A 23299-nucleotide genomic window follows, 5' to 3' on the forward strand; every position below is an offset into this window, starting at 1 on the left:
CGACACGGGACTCGATCCCTGGTCTCCAGGATCACGCCCTGGGCCAAAGGCTGCGCTAAACCACTGAGCCACCCAGGGATCCCTGCCAATCATCCATTCTTAGTGGGTTGAAAACATTCAAAAACCCAGAGAAGGGGACACCTGAGCCTTCTGCTCAGGGCATGATCCTGGAGTCCCTGGATCGAGTCCCATGTCGGGCTCTCTGCATGGAGCCTGCTTCTCCCTCTGCCTGTGTCTCTGCCTCTCTCTCTCTCTCTCTCTCTCTCTCTCTCTCTCTCTGTGTGTGTGTGTGTCTCTCAGGAATAAATAAGTAAAATCTTTAAAAAAAAAAAAACCCAAAAAACAAAAATCCAGAGAAATAAGATAATAACACATGTGGTAAAAACAAAACAAAACAAAACAAAAAAACCTTTTTTAAATGGTGTGTTTATATATCATGTAATATATGTAGTTTTAAAGAATTTGGCTACATAGAGTAAATCCTACACGAGACTGTTCTGTATGTTGTATATTTCAAACTGTCATTTCTATACACGTGACATAGGAAAGCAAAACATACTAAGGGACTGCCATATTTTAATTTTGCTTACCTTTAAACTATGTTCAAATACTTAATATTTTCTGCTTAACTATAGGTCCCTCAGGAATACATGTGTGAATCTGGCTTTGGGAGGGAACTACTGATACTTTTGTGGCAGGAATAACAGTGATGCTAACAAAAATATCACTGTTCCTCCAAATCATGAGGTAGGCAAATACCACGGCCTGAGGTAGAGCGATGCAATAGAATTAAGTGGTATTTATGGCTCGGCCTACAGTAGGTCTTTCCTTAAATTTTTTTCTTTTAATGAAAAAGCAATTTTTTTTTTTTTCAGGGCAGTGGGGAGGGGCAGACAAAAAGTGAGAAAGAGACTCTTAAGTAGGTTCCATACCCAGCATGGAGCCCAATGCTGGGCTCGATCCCACAACCCTGAGATCATGACTCAAGCTAAAATCAAGAGCCGGATGCTTCACCCACTGAGCCAACTTGGGATCTCTCCTTAAACTTTTAATGGTGTTGTTGTTGCCTCGTGGAGTTTGCTGACCTCACTGCAGCATTGTTGTGTGAAGGAAGAAGGAGGCAGTGGTCCAGGAATTGGGAAGTCTGCTACTTCTCTCCTGCTTTCCTACACTGCCCTATGGTTGGAGGTAAATGAGTACAGTTCTCTGCGGTGTCTCAAACTCACGAAGATGGGGGCCAGCTTCACAGGTTAGAGGGGTGTGTGGAGGACCTCAGTAATTCTGTAGGGACTTGGCTCAAATCCAGCAGTAAGTATGGCTGCAGTATTGAGGGGCCCAGAGGATGATTTCTATGCTGTTTACCAGGGCCAGTGCATGAGGCCTGTCGGTTTTAGGTGTCTGTTTAATAGAGCAAAGAGCTGTGGTAACTGGTAACAGAATGCGACAGAGCTCCAGGTGGTGACGGGGGAAGGCAGACCAGCTCTGGAGTTGAGGGTCGTAAAACAGAAGAAGGAATTTGTCCTGCAGACATGGTCTATAACAGAATCATTTTTGGAGTTTGCCCTTTGGAGCTGCCTTGAAAAATGTCTAAAAAGTTGGGGAAAAAAATAAAAATTTTGATGAAGGCTTTCACATTCGAAGATCTTGGTATTCTCCATCGACAACAGGCTGGGGGTTGATGTGGCTAACCAAATTTGTTTCCTTCTGACGCAGAAATGATAAGAGGTTTGGGTTTGGCTTCCATAAAGGAGAATAAGCTCTGTTCGTCTATGACTGCTTCCGTGCTGGGAGATGAAAGGGCTCGTGGAGAGTGACAAAATGAACAATGGTGTTTAGGTATTGAGACAGAATGCTATGCTTTTGATTTTATTTTTTCTTATGCTCTTTATTTTAAAAAGAGAGGGGGAAAGGAGAAAAATATAGCCTTAGAATTTTTAAAAAGATTTTATTTATTTGTTTATGAGTGAGAATGAGAGATGGAGCACGAGCAGGGGGAGGGAGAGGGGGACCCCATGCTGAGTGTACAGCGCCACACCACCCCTGGGGCTCTATCCCAGGATGCTGAGACTCAAAACCTGAGCTGAAACCAAGAGTCAGATGCTTAACCAATGAACCACCCGGGCGCCCTATCCTTTAAAATTGTAAGGATACAAATTGTATCCTTACAATTTTAAAACGTTCCTTAATTGGAGAAAATCTGCTATAGTCAGAAGGAGGGAGAAACACCTGGCAGATTTCAACATGGAAGACCCATGAAGTCCAGACCCACCGCATGGCTTTTTCTTGCATGCCTTGGAAAGTGGTTTGCCTTCTATGGTAGGTTTGCAGGGTCAAAATGCAAGATCTTCAGGGAGGAGATCTAACTAGGTTTTTTACTCATCCAAAGTGGCCTTCCAAACCTTGGTGCCAGAAATAGGAAACTGAAGTCTTGCTCCCTTCATTTGCCCTCTGATCTAGCACAAGCCACTCCCTCCATATGCTTTGGGTTTTCTTAAACATTTGATGGCAAGTGTCATAGCCCAGGGGTTAGGAGCACAGGCTCCAGAGCTCCTCCGCAGTGATGTACAATTTAGCTCTTCCACTTATTAGCACTGTCACTTCAGGCAGGTTATTTAAGGCTTTCTATGCCTCATCTGTAAAGTGGGGAGGGTATTAGCACATATTTTATAGGGTCATTGGGAGGATTAGAAGAGTTTGTGCGAGTGTTCGATGTGTCCCTGACATGTAATAAGAGCTCAATAAACGGGAGCTGCTCTTCCTACTTCCCTGGAAAAATTGGAAGAAGGATGATTAAAATAAAGGATATACTAAATTATTTAAGAGATGACTTATGGTTAGCATGATATTGTGCTATGGGTGGGAGCTAGGTAATTTTAAGATGATTCCGACCTTCCAGGGGTTTAGAACTAAGTTGATATGAATGAGAGCACCACAAAGTCCACGTGCCCACGAGGATAAACAGTGCATATAGCATAGGATCCTAAAAAAGATGCTACAAAACCATGTATATGTAGAAATCCCTGGAATTATTTCAACATTGAGCTTCGAGGCTAATTTTTGGCATCCAATCACAAGATGCGAATGTTTGGGTTTCTTGAAAGGGAAGAGGACATTCTGAAGCCTCGATACTCATTTTCTATACTGCCGTAACAATACACGATCCTCTCTCCCCTAACCATTTATCCCATTGTTTTGTGATTATCTGCTGATGCATTAGTCTCCATCGTCAGCCTTGGAGGGGCAGACACTGTGTTCCTCATCTTCAGATCCCCAGCCCTGGGCACGTGGCCTGCACTTGGCAGGCATTTACTTAGAGACTGGCTGAAGGAGTAACTGAGTGCTGAGGGCGTTGTCGGCATATCTAAAATTGAATGCCACCAACTTCCCTATTTTGGATGTAGTTATATTATTCGCTCGGGCTTTCTAAATACCGATTTTTAAAACCACTTTGGCCACCTTACAAACAATCTCTAAATCTTACTGAGTCTTCCTTTTACCTCCGTTTACTCCCATCAACAGCCCTGTCACCATCACCCGTATGTCAGATGCACCCTATTTTATTTCTGGATAATTATTGCCAATGCCATCAGCCCCTTCCACTGTCACGCCTTTCTTCAAGCCATCCTTCCTGTTTTGAATGTTCTCTTACTCCTCTCTCTCTATCCAAACCCCACCTCACCCCTAAGGTCAACTCTTTTCTTGCCTCTAGTTGAAATATCCCTCTCTGCTCTAAATCCTGTCTCCTTTCCAGACAATGGCTTGCATTTACTGCTGTGCATCCCTGTGCTAGCCTATCTAGTCTTGATGACATTCTTCTGAAGAATCTAATAGTCACCCCATTTTACAGATGGGAAAAATGAAGCTCACCAACATTATTCACCTATCTAAGGTTACAAAACTAATTTGCTCTCTGACTTCAGAGCTCTCTCTTTTCCATCTTACTACCACGCCCCCAGCAACAACACATCAGCTTCCAGAGGAGAGATCCTGCTGATATTTTGTTGCATCAGCAGATGCCTTAGATGTTTGCAAATAATCAGCATTCAAATAGTGATTAGTTTTAATGTCCTCTGTATTGTTCTTTAACCGGGAGAATGGAGGAGAGGATAACTGGGTAGAAGAAGAGCACTAAATCAACCTTTTTTCTTCCTTCCTTTCTTCTTTCTTTCTTTCTTTCTTTTTCTTTCTTTCTTTCTTTCTTTCTTTTCTTTCTTTCTTCTTTCTTCCTTCCTTCCTTCCTTCCTTCCTTCCTTCCTTCTTCCTTCCTTCCTTCCTTCCTTCCTTCCTTCCTCCCTTTCTTTATTTCTTTCTTGGAAGAAAGTTCACTATATCCTGAAGAATGAAACAAAAGTCACCAAACTTGCTAAATGTACAGAATGCCCATTGATTGCCCATTTTTAAGTAAATTAAAGCTGGGTTTGAAGAAAATGGATACTGTTTCTCTTTTCTTTTTTTTTAATTTTTATTTATTTATGATAGTCACAGAGAGAGAGAGAGAGAGAGAGAGAGGCAGAGACACAGGCAGAGGGAGAAGCAGGCCGACATGGGACTCGATCTTGGGTCTCCAGGATCACGCCCTGGGCCAAAGGCAGGTGCTAAACCGTTGAGCCACCCAGGGATCCCCTGTTTCTCTTTTCTTACACACATTGTCCTAGCACTCCAGAAACCTGTATGCTTTAGGGAAAAAAAAAAAAATATTTTGGTAAATTCCAGAATGCTCACTACAATAAGGATCCTAGAATAGCCAATGTCTATGTAAAAACATTCTTCAAATTCAATGGCAATTTATGACCGAGGCATGAAAAAAGGGAAAAAGGTTGATAATTAGTCACCAAAGGCACATGTGCTCTTTCCAGAGACTGAGCATGAAGAAAATGTCCATGTGTTTATTGGAATTATGGTCCCAGAGGTGGAACTGGCACTGTGAGCTCTGTTGCCCTATTGGTCCTTCCTTTTTGAGGTTTCAATGGGCATTTGCAAAAACCTTTTCTTTTTTTTTAAGATTTTATTTATTTATTCCATGAGACACAGAGACACAGGCAGAGGAAGAGACAGGCTCCCCGCGGGGGGCCCGATGGCGGCCTCATTGGGATCACACCCTGAGCCAAGGCAGATGCTCCCACTGAGCCCCCCAGGAATCCCTGAAAAAACTTTTTTTAAGGCTGGCTCCTAGGGTTGTCGTGAGTCAGGGTGGTGTCAGTGCCGGCAATATTTATATGCCACTCTGTAATTACGTGCCATATCCACGTCATCTCGAGATGCTTTGCAGTCTAACTCTTTCTTCTACCTTTATGACTCAAAACTTTAAAAATATGTATAATTCTCAAACTGGAAGAAATCTAAGAGATTATTTAATCCAAACCTTTTATTTTACACCTGAGGTAACCCAAGGAAGTTAAATGATTTGCAGAAGGACGCAGAGCTTCTCATTTATAACCGGAAAACCCACCACCAGATTTTCCTGTGATTCCTATTGTAACTATCCTCGTCAGGGCCATGGGCTGTCAACGTGGTGATTCAGTTACGTTAACATGTCAAGTCCCACTACACTGCCAGTGTGAGATGGCTCAAGCAGATTCAAGCAAAAACAGCATTTTCTCACTTTCTTGGTGCACACAGCTTGGCCTTCTTCACTTTGGAACAGGATTGGGGCCAGAGGAGCCTGCGATGCTCTTGGCCTTGCTCTGGCTTTGTCCTTGCCCCCCTCTCGCTCGTCCCAGTCGCGCTCACCCGTGGGGGCCACATGGCCAGGGGCCTCTGCTCTCTGGGCACAGGCCGCCTTATCTCTGCAGCTCAGCCAGCCTGGTCGTTCCCTGAACGAAATGTGTTTTGACCCCTTCCCACGCGAAGGGCTAACCGCTTATTATTTATTACCTCAGTGAAACTTCAGAGGAACTCTGGGATACTCTGGGGCAAAAATTATGGTTATCTCTTTTTTTTAGATGAGGTCACAAAGGCAGCAGGTGGCAACCCTGTAGCAAGGAACCCCATCTATCACAGCCTGAAAGCTGTGCGATCTTTGGCAAGTTGGGCAAATGCTGTGACTCAGTTTCCTCATCTCTAAAATGGGGTGAAAATAAGTTGGACCTCATAGTGTTGCTGTGGGTACTGACGAGGTAATTAACCTACTGGTTTCCCACACCAGTGCCTGTACTACGGAGTCACCGTGTAAATGTGTCACTATTGGCAGGTAGTGTCTTCTCCCCCCAGCCTCGCTGCCTCTGTTTACATCCTGCGCACGGTGTGACACGGCCCGGCCCCGCATCATGACCTCTTGGCTCAGCCACCTTCCTTGGTTTAAACCTGTGCTGCCCGATGCGGTAGCAACTTAGCCCCTCTGAGCTGTAAACGTGGCTCGTCTGCTGAGAGGCGCTGCCAGTGCGACATACACTCTGGGTCCCGAAGGCTTCCTGTGCAGAGAATGCAAGAGATCTTGATAATACTTTTTTGTGTGATTGCCCATGAAAAGATAATGTTTGCAATATACTGAGTTAGATCCATGTGTTATTAGAATAAGTTGTACCTGTTTCTTTACTTTAAAAAAATAGGACAACGAGTGGCCCCTGGGTGGCTCAGTGGTTAAACCTCTGCCTCAACTCAGGTCATGATCCTGGGGTCCTGGGATTGGGTCCCACATCGGGCTCCCTGCATGGAGCCTGCTTCTCCTTCTGCCTGTGCCTCTGCCTCTGCCTGTGTGTGTGTGTGTGTGTGTGTCTCATGAATAAATAAATAAAATCTTAAAAAAATAAAAATAAAACTATGACAACTAGAAGAATCCAAATGACCTACGTGGCTTGCATTGTATTTCTATTGGCCAGTGCTGGGACAGAGAAACCCTCTGTGTTCTCTGTCAGAGTCCCAGGAGAGGATGTGGCCTGGCCCTGCCTGAGGAGGAGCTCCCTCACGATCAGGGCACTGCTCTGGTACAGTCGGCCCTGTGGGGGGACCGGCTCAGGCCTGCTGCTGGCTCAGAGGAGGCTGGGGGTGTGACAGGCCATGGGGCCATGTCTAGGGCAAAATGCTTCCTGGTATCCAAGGAGAAGTATGACATGGGTGAGTGGCGGGACTTTTGCGCAGCAGGGAGCTGTGCCCCACTTGTGGCAGCGGCAGGGAGCTGTGCCGGAGCCTCAGAGAGGGAGGCCTCGCTGGGCCTCTGGGCAGGAGGCCCCAGCCTGGCTGGAGGGCTGAAGACTCGAAGTCAGCCTGGAAGCATCTGAGCAAACAGCTTTTAAGCAGCCACATAAGGTTGGAAAATTAGGATAATAGCATTGGAAGGCCCTCTAATTTCCGAGCCACCCCAACCCAGATTCCTTTATTACTTAGCAGGAGATGGAGATTTCCTGTTCCTGGTCGGACAGAAGCGTAGAGGAGCCAGGTTTCATCAGCTTGATTTCATTCTGCTCGGGGAATACTGGAGTCCTAGGCCGGGAAGGCTCAACCTCCTCTGGTGGTTTCAGGGCACATCACCTCATGGCTACTTGCCATCATAGGCCAAGCAAATTGGCTCCAAAACAAAGCTTACAGCAGTAAGACTGTCGTCTCTATGTGAGTGCTTTCCTCGGTAAGTCGTTCACCTCATCAAGATTTTTGGAGTGGAGACTACGCCTAATGGTCAGGCCACAGCTCTCCCTGCATTCACCCCACACTGTCCATGCTGGAATTCTCTCTGGGCACCCTGCATTCTGTTCTTGTCTGTCTCCAAGTCTATCTCCAGATGATTCTCCTGACTCCATCCCCCCTCCATCACCACTCACCCCCTCATCTCCTACTGGCCTACACAGCCCCTCATCTCTGGCGCTGGCCCTCCATCCGTCTCCAGAACTGCCTTCATGGAATCCCAGCTGCGTGTCTTGCTGCTCTACTGCTTGAGCGGCCACAGTAACTCCTTTCTTTCCCACTGGATGTGGTTCGACCTCCTCACTATGATACGCAAATCCCTTCAGACTTTGGTTGCTTTCCTCCTGCCTTGCAATCTTCTCTTTCAAGCATACCAGGCCCTGTTCAGGACTCCACGGTCAAGTTTTAAAGGTGGAAAAATGAAAACAAACAAGGAAACACACAAGAAGCCCCTCACACGAGTTCTAATAAAGGAGAAGGCCACAGAGGAGTTTCAGGAATGAAATTCAGTTTTGGCTTGCCCTGCCACCTGTTCCAAGTCCAGCTTTTCTTAACCTTTTGGCTCAAATGATCTGTGTTCCTTGAAAAGTCCAGATCCTCAAGGTAGCTGATGGGTTGCTGCCCAGTCAATGGATCACCTAGTCTTGGTAAAGTGATCATCTCTGATTTATCAGTCAGGTGAGATGGGAGGTTGTCACACTGTGGGGGCTCTTCCAAGGGCTGACACCTGGGCAGATTCTCCAGAACAATACTTCCAGGCTTGGGATCCCTGGGTGGCTCAGCGGTTTAATGCCTGCCTTTGGCCCAGGGCGCGATCCTGGAGACCCGGGATCGAGTCCCACATCGGGCTCCCTGCATGGAGCCTGCTTCTCCCTCTGCCTATGTCTCTGCCCCGCCCCCCCCCCCCCCCGTGTGTGTGTGTGCGACTATCATAAATAAATAAAAATTAAAAAAAAAAACTTTATAAAAAAAAATACTTCCAGGCTTTAATGTGCTTGAAAGTCATCTGGGGAGCTTGTTAAAAAGCAGAAACGGGGGTGCCTGGGTGGCTCAGTTGGTTGGGCATCTGCCTTCGGCTCAGGTCTTGATCCCGGGGTCCTGGGATGGAGCCCCACATCAGGGTCCCTACTCAGCAGGGAGTCTGCTTCTCCCTCTCCCTCGGCCTCCTCCTGCCCCCATCACTCCCCTCTTATGATCTCTGCTCTTTCTCTCAAATAAATAAACAAAATCTTTATTTAAAAAAAAAAAAAAAAGCAGAAATGAACTCAGTGGATCTGCAGGCTGCAGGGAGGGCCTGAAAGTCTGCACTTCTAACCAGCTCCTGGGGGATGTTGATGCTGCCGGTCCAAGGACCATACTCTGAACAGGAAGACTCTCCAGGGGACTGTAGCCAGGACATGGAGTAAAGAGTATTCAATGCATTCCTCTCATTCTAGAATGCTCCCCAGTGTTTACTGCCATGAAAAATTCTCCTCAGTGTTTAAGGTACAGTTCAAATGTAACTTCGGTGAGGGATTTGGGGCTCTCATGGAGTTAATCTCATGTAACTCCTTTATGATAACCCACTGGTCATTTGCCTAATAGCTACTTCTGTGTATCTGTCCCCTCCATTTTTTGTTTATTCTACTTATTTATATACGGCATTTATTGATGTACAGCTTCGATGTGTGGTCTGAGTTTGAACAAGAATGCACAGTTGTGTAACTGCCACCCCAATAGATCCGGAACAGTTGCATCCCCTCCCCGCCCCACCAAATTCCCTCGTGCTACCCTTTGCAGTTCGCCCTCCCCACAACCTCAGCCCCTGGCAACCACTGACCTGTTTCCATTTCTATACTTTTGTCTTTTTCAGAATGTTATATTAATAGAATCATATACCATGGCACTGTTTGAGCCTCCTCTATTTTGCTGTATTTATGGATCTGAGATAGGATCTAATTCATCTGGAGAGGGGTCCAGGAATTTACAGTTCTATCAGCTTCCAGATGATGCTGATGGTGTGTTCTGGGAACCCCACCTTGAGAACCGCCAATCTCCAGGCCCCGTGCTATTATCAAGTGTCTTGGGTGATTCTCATATGCCTGCAATTTTGTGAATTCCAGCTTCGGTACCAATGAAAGAGGAGGGAAGGGGCTTGTGTAGCTTTTTTTATAACAAACATTGCTCTCTGGCCATGGCATTTAATACCACGGCACCAGGGATCACTTCTTCAGTTCCCATCGATTCAAGAAGCAGAGAACAAGGAAATGTGTTCGATTCAGGCATTCTCCCCTTGGGAGGGAAACCAAGATGAAGGCACCCGGCTCCTGCCGAGGATGCCAATGCCAGCCATGGGCAACACCAGTTCTGGTTCCCTCTAGTTCTTCACACAGGCTTGAACAGTGTTGGTGTGGAAACCGTGTGTGAATACATGTACGTGGCCCTAGAGAAAACCGATGTGATTAAGGCTGGATCTGGACTTTGAGGGACGGCTCCTGTGGCTGCTGGGGATTAGCAGTAACAGCTGCTGTCCTGCTCATTAGAGGAGAAACAGAAGAGAGAAGAAAAGACTTGTTTTAAAGATGTGTCTCTGCAACCCTGAGCGGGGGAGCCAGTCCACCCAGCCTGAAGGAAAGTGTGTCCCTCGGTGAGTGGGTGTTTTCCTGGGTTCAAGTAGACAGGGGCTAGTGAGAAAGCAGAAACCTCAAGACTTAAAGAGGGGAGGGTGGTATTTGAGGCTGTGACCTAGTCTGTGGGGCATGGCCCTTACCTCCTTCTGTAGGCTTTGGTGTTTGATCTGATCTGGGGAGAGGAGACCACCTTCTGCCATCAAACAAAGGCTCAAAGGACATATTCTTGTAGTGCTTCTGGAAGAAAATGGGAAAGCCCTGGGTCCCCTCAACTGAGAATGTGCTTTAACAGCTCATTGTTCATGATCTCCTAATGTGCCTGGGAAACTGTAAGAATGGTCCCTGTGGTGCAGAAGTTTTTGACTTTTTTTTTTCCCCTCACAGAAAGCAAACTTAGCAGAGAAAGTTCTCGTCTGAAGGACTCTTAAGTCCAAAAGATTGAAGTTATAGGTCACCCTCCTGTCTCCTTGTGTCTGGTCAATGTAAGAGGTGGTGGTGGGTGAAGAGAGGAAGGGGGTAGATGACATTGGATTATTTGGTTGTTTGGATTATCTCCCTTAGCCCATTGTTTTTATAGCTACTTTCACTACATTTAAAGTATTTTATTTTTACCTTTTAAAACTAGCTTAGTAGAAAGGAGGGGCTGTTCTTGCCTCCTATGGCTCCTTAGATCAACATACTAGTTAAACTTTGAAAATTCCTGTGTATCTAAAAATATAAAAACAAACAACTCCTTTTAAAAAATTCGTAACAGCCCTACATGTTTATTCAGAGAGCTTTTACCTGTCCTGTTTGCTATCTCTCACATCATTCTCATTTGAGAACTTCTTTTACACAGTCGACTTTTAATTCTTTCTGTCAGCGGCATTAGAGCTGGTAAAGAAAAATGAAACTTACTCTCTAAATGTTATTTTATCCAATCATTTTATTCTATTCCAATCATGTATTCTATTCCTGGGCTTTTCTCCCCCCAGTAAATTTAACAAGGTACACAGTGGATCCGCTTGGGTGTCACTTTCTCTGCTCATCTCCGTGAAAAAGTAGTGAAATAACAAGTCAATAGGGAGAAGGAGAAGAAGATAGCAAAGTGTTGAAAATTTGACAATTGCTTCTAAGTAACTGATAGTTGGCAGAAATTTTGTACTATTCTACTCTGTAATTTGCAATCGTAGCGATTAGACCCGAACCCAAGCCGCCACATGCCACGCTGCGTGACCGTATTGGATACGGGGTGCTCCCTCGGCCAGGATGAGTGCCTTGGAGCTCTTGGGGGTCAGGCAGCTTGTAAAGGTTCACGCCAGGACACAAATATTTGCTGGTCTTATTTCTTTGACTTAATTAAATCCTCTTCAAAAGGAAACAGTCTGGTCTTATGAGAAAATTATAAGAAGAGAGGTTTTAACAACAAAAAAAGTGTTTAGAAATGAAGCATTTCCTACCCCCACCCCCCACCCCCACCCCCACCCCACCCCGCGCGTCTTTTCCATCTCGACCTTGAGCCCTTGCAAGCTGGGGAGGCAGCACGAACCGAACCGTATCTCAGGTTTAGGGGTGGCGAGGATTCAGATCGGTCACACTCAAGAGGACCTCATGTCATTTTCTGAAATAGCATCGGATTGAAGCTGTTGTTTCTCGTGACACAGGCAAAGGGCAGGATGCGGGTCTTGGCCACCGTCGCAGGCCGGCCTCGCGCCCAGCTGCGAGCTCCGCATCACACCTCCCACCTCCCACCTCCCACCAGCAGGTCCTGCTCCCCCCCCCCCCCCACCACCACGCGGTTTCAGGTTCCTATGGGAGAGGCTGTGCACCCCGCCCCCCCCCCCCTCCCGGACCTACTGACAAATTCCAAGCTGTGTTTGTTCCAAGCAGGAATTTCCTTGGCTAAAGTTCCACTTAATCCTAAGAAGCAATTATTTAGCCAAAGATAAGCACGAAACATTTGTATCATGAGAACCGCATCACTAATCTCTATATTGATAATCATTTTGCAAAGAAGGCACGGGATCCCCGGGTGGCTCCGCGGTCTAGCGCCGCCTTCGGCCCAGGGCGCGATCCTGGAGACCCGGGATCGAGTCCCGCGTCGGGCTCCCGGCATGGAGCGGCTTCTCCCTCTGCCTCCCTCTATATATAATAAAAAATGAAAAAATAAAAATAAATAAAAGAAGGCACGAATAGCACTGTTATAAAAAAATTATCCATCCTTCTTATAAGATATGAATAAAATTGCCCTGAACAAACTTCATGTATGGTGTGTGTATGTGTGAAACAGACTTTTGTTTCCTTATTTAAAACTACATCATTTGCAGAGTGAAGAGTATTTCCTGCTATTTTCGTTCGAGTGCCTGCAAAAGCAGGGAAAGAACTTGAGGGCAAGAGTTTATTTGGGAGGTGATTCCAGGAAGTAAGAGGAGGAAAGGGAGACACAGAAGAGAGAGACACCAATAAGAAGTGTGAGATTGGGCCTGTCACTGCTTTGGGCACCTGGAACTCAGTCCCAGTAGGGACCCTCGGAGAAACCACATGAAACACCCTTCTGAATCATGTCTCAGGAGGATGAGGGACTGGGGCATTTAGGGGTTGAGAGTGGTGTCCCCACCACACACACACACACACACACACACACACACACACACTTTAGAGTCATGCCTGCTGACCTTGGACCAAGCTCCCAGATGAAAAAGCAGAGAAGAAATCTATGGATGCTGAAGGTGATAGCCGAGTGTAGACTGGAAAGTGTCTATGCAGCCATGCGTGAACTCAAACACATCAGCAGTGTTTGCTCTACCCCCTTTTGATGGCAATTAGAGGGGATAAATTAAAATACAATTGACAAAAAAAAATAAAATACAATAAAATACAATTGACTCTATGTGTATTGTTTTACCCAATCATTCCGTTCTACTGGTAAGAGTGGGGAAGAAGTGTGTGAGCAACATATTGGCACCCACAGCAACATACTCCCCAAAATGAAATTCAGGCTGTTCAGAAATTTAGATGAAATTCAACTCCAACAGAGCTTCCCAAACTTTGTCACATCACGATACAGCGTGGTGTTAAATGATAATATATGTAAAATGATAATATATGTAAAGCACACTGGGGCAAATCCAAGGGGCCACTCAAAGCCGGAGACAACTTTCCTGGGGGCTCCAACCACCGCAGTATGCACCTAGGCACCCCAGCACGAGGGGATCAATATGTGGGCACCCCTGTGTTCTGTGGCTAAGGGAATGAAAATGGCAAAAATCAAAGCACTATGTTAGCTGTAAAAATGACCCAAAATATTGTGACACCCAAATTCTAATAAAAGACCTGAAGGAAGTGTAATTGGATTGTGACCGGAACTAACTAACATACATAATAAACAGCTTAAAGGAGCACTTCGTGGATTCAGTGAGGGTCAGTTATGACTTTATTGTGCTGAGATTATAGTCTTCTCCTTTTTTTTGGGATCCCACTGATCTGTGAGTTCCTTTAAGGTAAGGGTTATGTTATACTGTTCATGGATGCTCAATGCCTAGCATAATACCCAGTTTTAAATAATAACTAAAAATGTATATAAATGTTAAGTTCAAATGCATGGAAAATAAAATGATCACAGACAGTAAGCTGCATTTACCAAGCCTATAAAGTTATGACCCTGGTTTTAGCTACTCATTTAATTACAAATGAGTTTGCCATATTATTTATGTCTATAAGGAAAATTCCTGCAAGTGAAATTGCTAGATCAAAGGGAAACTGCATTTCTGGGCTTTTTTGGTGTGTTAAAAATATATTAATATATATTAATATAATAATATGTTTATATATTTAACATAAAATTTGCCATTCTAATTGAAGTATACAATTCAGTGACATTAAGTACATTCACACTGTTGTACACCATCACCATTATCCATTTCCAGAACTTTTTCATTATCTCAAGCAGAAGCTCTGTACCCACTAAACAATAATCTCCAGGCTGCTCTCCTCACAGACCCTGGTAATCTCTGTAATCTTTCTGTCTTTATGATAATTTACCTGCTCTCTGTACCTCATGTAAGTGGAATTGTGCAATATGTCATTTTTGTATCTAGCTAATTTCACTTACTGTAATGTTTTCTAGGTCCTTTCATGTTGTAACATGTATCAGAGGTAATTGCATATAAACTATGGAAAATATTATTAGGTTACCCCCTCAAAGAGTTGCATGGTTTCTAGTTCTAGCACTAGCAAATGAGTGCCCTCATTTTTCCCGTGTTATCAATACTGTTTACTGATTTATTAAAATTTGTTAATAAGGTAGGTATAAAATAGTGTCTCATAATTGTTTTTTAAATCATGATTTTTTATTTCAAGTTTTTATTTAAATTTTAGTTTTATAACATATATGGTAAAATCAGTTTCAGGTGTAGGATTTAGTGATTCCTCACTTACATATTACACTCAGTGCTCATCACAAGTGCCCTCTTTAATAAACCATGACTGACTTTATTTTATTTTCTGTTTATGTCCTTTGATAATTTTGGATTTGGTCATCTTTTTATTGATTCACCATTGCTCTTTGTATATTTGTCTGTTTTGTATCTTTACAAATACTTTTCTCAGTTTATAATTTGTCTTTTAATTTCTCCTATATTCACAATTTTTTTATTTTTATTTTTTTTATTTATTTATGATAGTCACAGAGAGAGAGAGAGAGAGAGAGAGAGGCAGAGACACAGGCAGAGGGAGAAGCAGGCTCCATGCACCGGGAGCCCGACATGGGATTCGATCCCGGGTCTCCAGGATCACGCCCTGGGCCAAAGGCAGGCGCCAAACCGCTGCGCCACCCAGGGATCCCATATTCACAATTTTTTTAAATAATCTTTTTCTTTAAGGAAATTGGGTTTTTCTTAGAAAAGCATTCCAACTACAATATTTTTTTAAAAACTGTATTTTTCCTAGGTTTTGTTTTGTTTTTGTTTTTGTATTTAATTTTGATATGACTTTGATCTAAACGGAGTTTATTTTGGGTGTGAAATAGCACTTCAACATTTTTTTCCTCCCGAATGAATTGTGTACTTTCTGGGGGCTGGTCTTAAGCTTTTAGTTTTGAACATGACCATGTAAAATCGCCAAACAGAACCACATCAAGAGTGCTCACCTTGGATGGGTGTTTTCTGTTGCAGTGACCGTGAGGAGCAGTTGTGATTTCATGGGATTTCTACTTTAGGCTCGAAGAGTGTCTGATCATCAAGTAGCTGGCACTTTTGTTTTGTTCCTCTTCATTCCAAAGCAATGGCTTGTTTTCAAGAGGCTGACACAATCACCCACTCTGACAAATCCCGGAAGAGAAACCTGTCCTTCGAGTGGAAATCCCCTGCCCAGCCTGTGGGGGACATCAGATTCCTGTAAGAGTGAGGGCAGTGCTGCTTCTTGCTAATGGAGCCTTACACTCTGAAGAGAGGGAGCTTCTCCTTTCTCTTCCTTCATGCTTTGGCCCCTACCTCCAGCCACCTAATGACAAGGGCAGGATGATGAGGACTGCCTCAACTAGACAGTCCATGCAGACGGTATCTAAAAAAGAAGTTGCCCCCAGTTCCCCTCTTTGTCATTATCCACAGTCCAGGAATACATGATTTCCCCTCCTCTCTGGCCCCACAGGTGCATCTTGGCCAACCTCCCTAGGAAATCCTGACCAGAGCAAGAAGGGCCAGTGGGAGAGGAGGGAAAAGTGAGAAAGACAGAGGCTGAGACAGACAGATGAATAGACACTTTCCTGGGCACAGGGAAAGCCACTGAGGTCCCTGTGCCTTGGCTTATGGCCTATCAGATGTGCGTAATGATGACAGCACCTACCTCAGGGGCTTCTATATGGATTAAAGGGCCAGCATATGCAAAGTGGTTACAATAGTTCCTGGCAACAGGAAACCCCATATATGCATCATTACTCAAAATGGGACACTTGCTTTGCATTTCCTTTCAGATACTTGCATTTACCAAGAAAGATAATTTTTTTTTTTTTTTTTTTTTTTTTTTTTTTTTTTTTTACTCTTGGGAAAGGTGTATATTTCTCAGTTTCTTTTCCCCACACGCTCATATATATATGGGAGAGGCTGTGCCTGAGGGTGGAGGCATCCACATGCCATGCTGTCTTCCTCACCAGAATTTCTTTCTGCACTGGGAATAATGACAGATGAGCTGTGTTGCCCCCCACCCCACCACAGTGCACCTTTTCCATCCCTTCCTGGTGGCCTAACTCAGCAGGCAGGACAGCAGGGAAGAAAAGCCCATGCCCTAATGAGTTTGCCCATTTGGGAAGGTCAGTATCCACTTGACTATTAGTGTAAACTAGCTGCTGCCTGGGGGGCTTTGGTTCTAATCCAGGACAGGGGACGTGTGTTATCTGAAGTCCTTAAATCTGTATAGCTCCTTTTATTTCTTACAACGTCTCCATTTCTATTTCTGGGTTTGCCATCAGAGCTGCTGTGTGCTACGTAGGAAGTAGTTTAGAAATTATTGTCTCCATTTGACAGTGAAGTCACCTGACCAGAAGCCTCTTCCAAAGTTGCCCTGTGCTCACTCACCTCTCGGATCCTCACCTACAGTGACAGTGACAGACGGACATGTCTGAGGCCTGTGCCATGACTCTTATTTGCACCTAGTATTCTGGATGACCTCAGCTAAATTGATCATATCTTTATAACTGCCTTCTGAATACTTAAAGTGGGAAAAATGATCCTAGCCAATTATCCCTATGTCAGTGAAATTTTTGGAAGGGTAAATGAGATAACGTTTGTGAAAGTGATTTTTACTACAGAAAGCCATTAAGTATTCAAAATATTAGTTAGAGTACTAACAATTTATCTCTAATTTCCAATGGAATCTACAATTACAACAGAGCTCTAAGATTGTACAACAGAATTATGAAATTTTCAATTAACAGAGTAATTCAATTAACAACATACCAGTAATGGATAATAATAAAGTTGAAGACGAAACCTTTTGAGACTAAATAGTTCAAGAAGACATCTTTTAGTCAAAATGAGTTTTTTTAATGCCTGTATTTATTCAGGAGGGTAACTGATATATACATGTCCTTCCCCATTTTAATTATTTGCTGCTCTTGGGATGCCTGGGTGGCTAAGCAGTTGAGCATCTGCCTTTGGCTCAGGGAGAGATCCCAGATTTCCAGGATCGAGTCCCACGTCGGGCTCCTCGCATGGAGCCTGCTTCTCCCTCTGCCTCTGTCTCTCATGAATAAATAAATAAAATCTTAAAATAAAATAAAAAAATAATTATTTGCTGCTTCTGAGTGTTTGTTTTTAAAGAGAGCACAGTCACCTAAAGGGCAATACGATCATGTCTTCAGTTTTTCTATTCACTTAGACTTTTGTTCTTCTTCAGATATTATTTATTTTTAAAAAGTCTTTATTTATTTTTGCATGAGAGACACAGAGAGAGAGAGGCAGAGACACAGGCAGAGGGAGAAGCAGGGTCCCCGCGGGGAGCCGGATGCGGGACTCGATCCCAGGACCCCGGGGTCATGACCTGAGCCGAAGGCAGACGCTCAACCACTGAGCTACCCAGGCGCTCCCTTCTATTTAAAGGAAATTAAATCCCTGCCTCATTTTGCTCTCTTTATCCACCGTTTATCAGTTGTCCAGTCGTATTTCGTTTCCTGGGAGAGGACTGAATCACCTGGGGAGCCCGGCGGCCCCGTGGCGCGGGCCAGGCGGAGGCCACCGCGGCCCAGCCAGGAGGGACCCGGAGGAAGCGGCCCGGGGGCCGCCCGGCTGGGCCATAGTTTAGAGCAGCGGTGTGCCCGGTGTGCCCGTAGGGGCCGCGGCCGAGCGGTGCTGCGGCCCGGGGCTGGAGAGGCCGACACTGCCGCAGCGCCCAAGAGCAGCACCCCTCCCCCCTCCCCCTCCTCCTCCCCCCTCCCCCTCCTCCTCCCCCCTCCCCCCTCCCTCTCCTCCTCCCCCCTCCCCCCTCTCCTGCACCTCCTGCACCTCCCAGTCGTCGCGCCCTCGCAGGGGGTTTCTGCAGACCCCTGGGGCCACCCGAAGAGCACGAGAAAGACATGGGTCCTTTCTTCTTTTTATATAAAAACGTGTCCAGCTTTAATCGTCACTTTCCATGGTAGGTACAGGGCTCCTGGAAGCCGGGGTTGGAGCACCGAGTCCCGTTTTGAAGGCAACAGACTTTCCCCCGGGCTCACCACATAACCCGAGACTCCTTTGGCCCATGAACTTCTGAAACAAAACAAAACGAGAGGATCCAGCTAGAGAATCCAATAGTCCCCTGAACATTCCTGGCGATGTGGAACTCATTTCCATGATTTATTTCTAGTTAAGGGCTCTGAACGATGTACTCAGAAGGGCCACCTGCACCGAAGATCCAACCTTTAATCCTTTCAATTCCACTTCCCTTTACTGGGTCCTTTGCTCTTGGCCACGTACTAACGGCTGACTTCGCTCTAGCGGACCCAGGCATGCGGCTTACTCTGGGCCACCCTCCGCACCCTGCCTTTGCCCCAGACCGTCTTCTCCCCACTGCCCCGCACCACTCCCCCAACCTTCCTGCCAAGATACTCCTAAAAGTAAAGATCTCAAGGTCTGGCTGTGGCCTGAAGAAGACCCTGCAAATCCAACGTGTGGTCCAAGTCTCATGTTTTGTTTTCTAAGTCATGCAATGGTTGCATTTTAATCCCAAGCATGTTTGTTTTAATATGAATACGAATAAAAGTGAGGTGTCGGGAAGTTGCATCATGTTGTCCCTGCAGGCTGTCTTGGGACCCCGCTGGGAACCTTGTCCCCCACGAGGTGACAGACTCCTGTCTGAGCCACTACAGGGTGAACCCCTTAGTACACTGCTGCACACATTCCTCCCTTCTTGGCCCAGACTGTTTTCCTGCCCGTTCCTCTACACAAACCCCAGCGTTTCTCAAAGGAAGAAGGAGTGTGTGCGTACATGTGCATTGTGGTGGGGGTGGGGGGATGTCATCTAGCAAAGTGGAATAGATTTCTTAACTGTAAGAAGATTGCAGTAGACAAATTATGAGTTATGAATTTTCACATTAAGAAGATAGTGTACTGAAAAAAATAGCGTATTATATTTCTCAAACTTATTTCCCAGTAGACCCTCAGGACACTTTGGGGTCTACCCAACCCATTAGGCATGATCTCTATGTTTTGCTTTCTGACATTTCCTCAAACTGGGTTGTTCCTCCCGATAATCTATTTCTCTTTCAAGGGGAGGTTCAAATAACTCTTTTGTGAAAATTTCCCCCATACTCCTTGGGAGGCAAATGTAATTGCCTTCTTAGTTTTGGTTTTAAAGGTCTCATCACACTGTATTTTATAAGGTTGAGCATCTAAGAGTCTCTCCTAGGTTTCAAGTTCAGAAACAACAGCCACCACTATGCAGCATCCCCAGCACCCACACCAATGCCCATCATACAATGTACCCATGGGAAATGTCCGAATGCATTCAGAGTTCAGGCAGGAGTTTAAAACTGTCGAGCTTTTGCCACATTCTGTGTGTCCTTTAGGTTTCTTTGTTTTTCACTTCATTCTCAATGTTTGAGTGACAAAGGCTTTGGAGAAGAGTGGCCCTAAAAGAAAAAAAAAAATGCATTCCAACCCAGTTAGAGCCCTGGCCAGAGAAACCTCTGCTAATGTGTTTTTTTTGCAAACACCATCGTCATCCTAACCGTTATCATGGTAAACCCTCATTGCAGGCTGCACCTGTGCCAGGCACTGTGCTCGATGCTTCTATATTAGTGATTTTATTTCACCTCTTCAGCAGCTCTATTCCTAGGAACCATTCTTGGTCCCATTTTGCAAAAGAAGAAACTGATGCTCCTGGTGGACTTGCCCCAAAACAGGAGTTAGCAGAGTGGAGAGCTGAACCCAGACAATAATCTGACTCCAAACTGATGCTTGTTTGCTTGCTGCACTCTTTCTAATTCTTATTCCTAAAGCTCTAGGCTGTCATGTTGGGCAGTCATGGATGGGAAATGAGAAGGTGGAGGGCAGTGGAGGGCACTGATCTTGACTCTGCCCATGGCAGAGGCTCAAGTCATTATCATCATGGGAGAGACTTTTCCTGTTGATAATATGGCAGGAAAGACCTAGGGCTTTCAAAAATCTTTGATTTGTGGGATTCTGATTTTGTTTTTTTTTTCTAGCTAGAAACAGTTTTTGGCAGAGGTATGAAAAAATATAGTGGTCACAATGGTTTCTATGCTCCCTAAGCGGTGGCTGTTAAGAATGCACAAGTACAGAGGACCAGAGACTTATTTAAAAAAAAAGATGTTAAAAATCAAGTCCTTTGCCACTTGGTCAAGAGCTTATATCACTGGGCAGATCATCCTTTTATTGATACTTTTGAGTGGCCCAACGTAATGGTTTGCCCTAAACATATCAAAGTCTCCAGTATTTACCCCATTATCATAGTTGTTTATGCCAATCAATACAAGGAAAATACTCTCACTGTCTTTTGTGGTGTCTTTGGATCTCTCTTTAGCTCCCAGTCTCCCCAGTACTCTTCCTCAGCCTGCAAACGTCTTTGCTGGTTCCCTAACTGGAGCTGCAGAGGAGAACAGCTTAGATCCTTTTCCTGCAAGTTTGTGGGTGACAGAGTTTCCTGGGGATGTAAAGACTCTTTCCAATCATCTTCACCCACAGCTACTGCAATCAGCAATGGCCAGCAACCCAGGGGGGACAGCAACCTAATCCTAGAACCATCCCTGGATATCCGTGGGCTGGAGAGACTCACTGCTCTCAGGAGACTCTTCTCAGAGGGCATTGCTTCCATCCCTAGCACCCACCTCAGGTAATGGATGAGTGGGCCATTCAGTGTTGTGGTGGGATAAGGCCAAACTTATCCCACCAAACTGGCCAAACTGGGGTGCCAACTTAGGAAACATAAACTTCTTGGCATCTGACAGGAAAATATCTCACCATATTTTTTCTTAGGTGCACAAGAAACCCTGATTGTAGGGCAGCCCCAGTGGCCTGGTGGTTTGGTGCCGCCTTCGGCCCAGGGTGTGATCCTGGAGACCAGGGATCAAGTCTTGCATCAGGCTCCCTGCATGGAGCCTGCTTCTCCCTCTCTCTCTCTGTGTCTGTCATGAATGAATAAATAAAATCTTAAAAAAAAAAAAAAGAAAGAAAGAAAAAGAAACCCTGATTGTAGAAGGGCGACTGGCCCAAAGGGCTGGGTATGAAAATCACCTGGGGAAACTGCACTTTCTTGGACAGGATGAGATCTCTGATATGCTGCTACAAATAAAATTATATATGAATATATGTTTTAGAGCAGAGATATGTAAATTTATAGTATACAAATACATATTTTATGCAAAATAAATAAAAACATTCAGTGAGTCTTTTGTTACTGTTCTCACCTGCCTCTTCCCCGCCCCTCTCCCCCTATACCCTTTAGCCCCTAACTCCAAACTCAGGAGTCTTTCTAAGGAAATCTGATTTTGTCAGTGTACACAACAATGGTGGAAATGTTGATTTTTGATCTGTCTACTTAGTCTTCTCTTAGCCCTTCTATCCTTCCCTTTAGGACTCAGAATGATCCAAGCTCTGATTTGTTGGAAACTTGCCCACCCTTAGATAGGGATGAACAGGTAACAGCCCTGGTTGTGGGTGGGTGATGAGGTTGATATTTTGATCCCAGTGTGGGAGGTTCCAGGCTAGGAAAGCAGAGCTATTAGACTAGGAACCAAAATTGAGAGGAGACAAGGGTATAATATATGCACAGCATCTTTTTACCAATCAATACCAGCCTTTCTGTTATACTCAGTGTCTCTGAAATTATCGACAATTGTAGAAATTGATAGTTTTAGTGATTTGTTTTCCCGCTTAGCCTCAGTTAATAATTCCCATCTCCCCAGCTCTCCACCACTGTTTATAACATTGGCCTCAAAACACCATGTATGGTTCTAGAGGTTAGATCAATGGGCAATATAAAATATACATGTCCACTGATTTACTATTCCTTCGAAGTCTTAAAAGGAACACAAAATAAAACATGGTATAATATTCTTACTCAAATTTATTGGAACCTCCAGCAAGATTAAATGCCCTCTTGCATGGGTCCTAGCGTAAAAAGACACTCAAAGCTTTTGGCTCTTGGAGATGATAATGGTGCCTATCGGTCTGGAAGCCTCTTAAGGACCCTAAGTTTATCCTTGTAAGTGGCCTCCATGCTCTCTTTGTGGGGTTTCCATTAGCCACCTCATCCCCGTCAATCACAAGGGCACATCACATTTTACTGTGAGCTCTTTTAGGAGCAGGCACAAGGCTGCGTTTTCAGCTGCTGCCTGGGATTCTTTCTGGAACACCGATTAACATTCAGTGGCAGCTTGGAAAAAGACCAGGTCTTTCGACTTTCTCCCCGCCCCCCACCTTTGCTTTTCTAGGACAAAATGGAGTCCTCCAGTAGGACCGTGATGAGGTCCCCCGTGTCCACCGTCCATCCTAGGGATCCGCGGCACCTCTGCTCCTCTGGAGGGCTCCCTGGGAACCAGGCTGAGGCCGCTCCACCCCCCACACCGCCCCTCCCCCCCGTGCCCTCCCCACCTCTGCCGCTTCCAGGTCACCTGCCACTGGCAGCGGGTCAGAAGCATCGAGACCTTCTGCCAGCTTCTTGCCTCAGTCAAAGCCCAGGGAGCCCAGGGTGGGGAGGACCGTGGAAGGGGGAGAAGGGGGTACCCCGGGAAGACCGACCCAAGGCCTGAGGTGGGACGGGGGGGGGGGGGCAGTGCCCTGCAGGGGACCCAGCTCGGGACTGCCCAGCTGGCCATCCTGCTTGGCCTTCCCGCCGCCTTGGCCGCCTTCCTGGCCACTGGCCTTCGCCCGCTGCTCCGCCAGGACTGCCACCGGCAGACGGCGGTGTCCCTCGGCGGCCTGCGGGGGGCGCTGATGCCGGAGCGGCGGGGGGCAGGGCCTGGCAGGAAGGCGGGAGAGAACCGGTTTGTTCTGCCAGAAGCGGAGCACAGCCTCGGCCGCCTCTGCTGGCAGGGGGGACACAGGCCTGGGGGGAGGGGGTGCGCGGCCCGGCGGCCTGGTGGGCCCTGCCCCGCGGGGTCACAG

General features: G+C 45.7%; 1 protein-coding gene across 1 annotated transcript; it reads left to right on the forward strand.

Moving 5' to 3' along the window:
• The first annotated feature begins 1230 nt into the window (after nt 1–1230).
• REELD1 (reeler domain containing 1) lies at nt 1231–23129 on the forward strand. Its single transcript, XM_038559175.1, is given in 11 exon segments — nt 1231–1249; nt 5943–6022; nt 6855–7053; nt 15377–15463; nt 15466–15598; nt 17839–18023; nt 18671–18789; nt 20648–20855; nt 20858–21026; nt 21768–21854; nt 22802–23129. Coding segments are annotated over 11 exon segments (1614 nt in total).
• The last annotated feature ends 170 nt before the right edge of the window (nt 23130–23299 follow it).

The sequence above is a fragment of the Canis lupus genome, chromosome 15 (genome assembly GCF_011100685.1).
Source record: "Canis lupus familiaris isolate Mischka breed German Shepherd chromosome 15, alternate assembly UU_Cfam_GSD_1.0, whole genome shotgun sequence".
Lineage (NCBI taxonomy): Eukaryota > Metazoa > Chordata > Mammalia > Carnivora > Canidae > Canis > Canis lupus.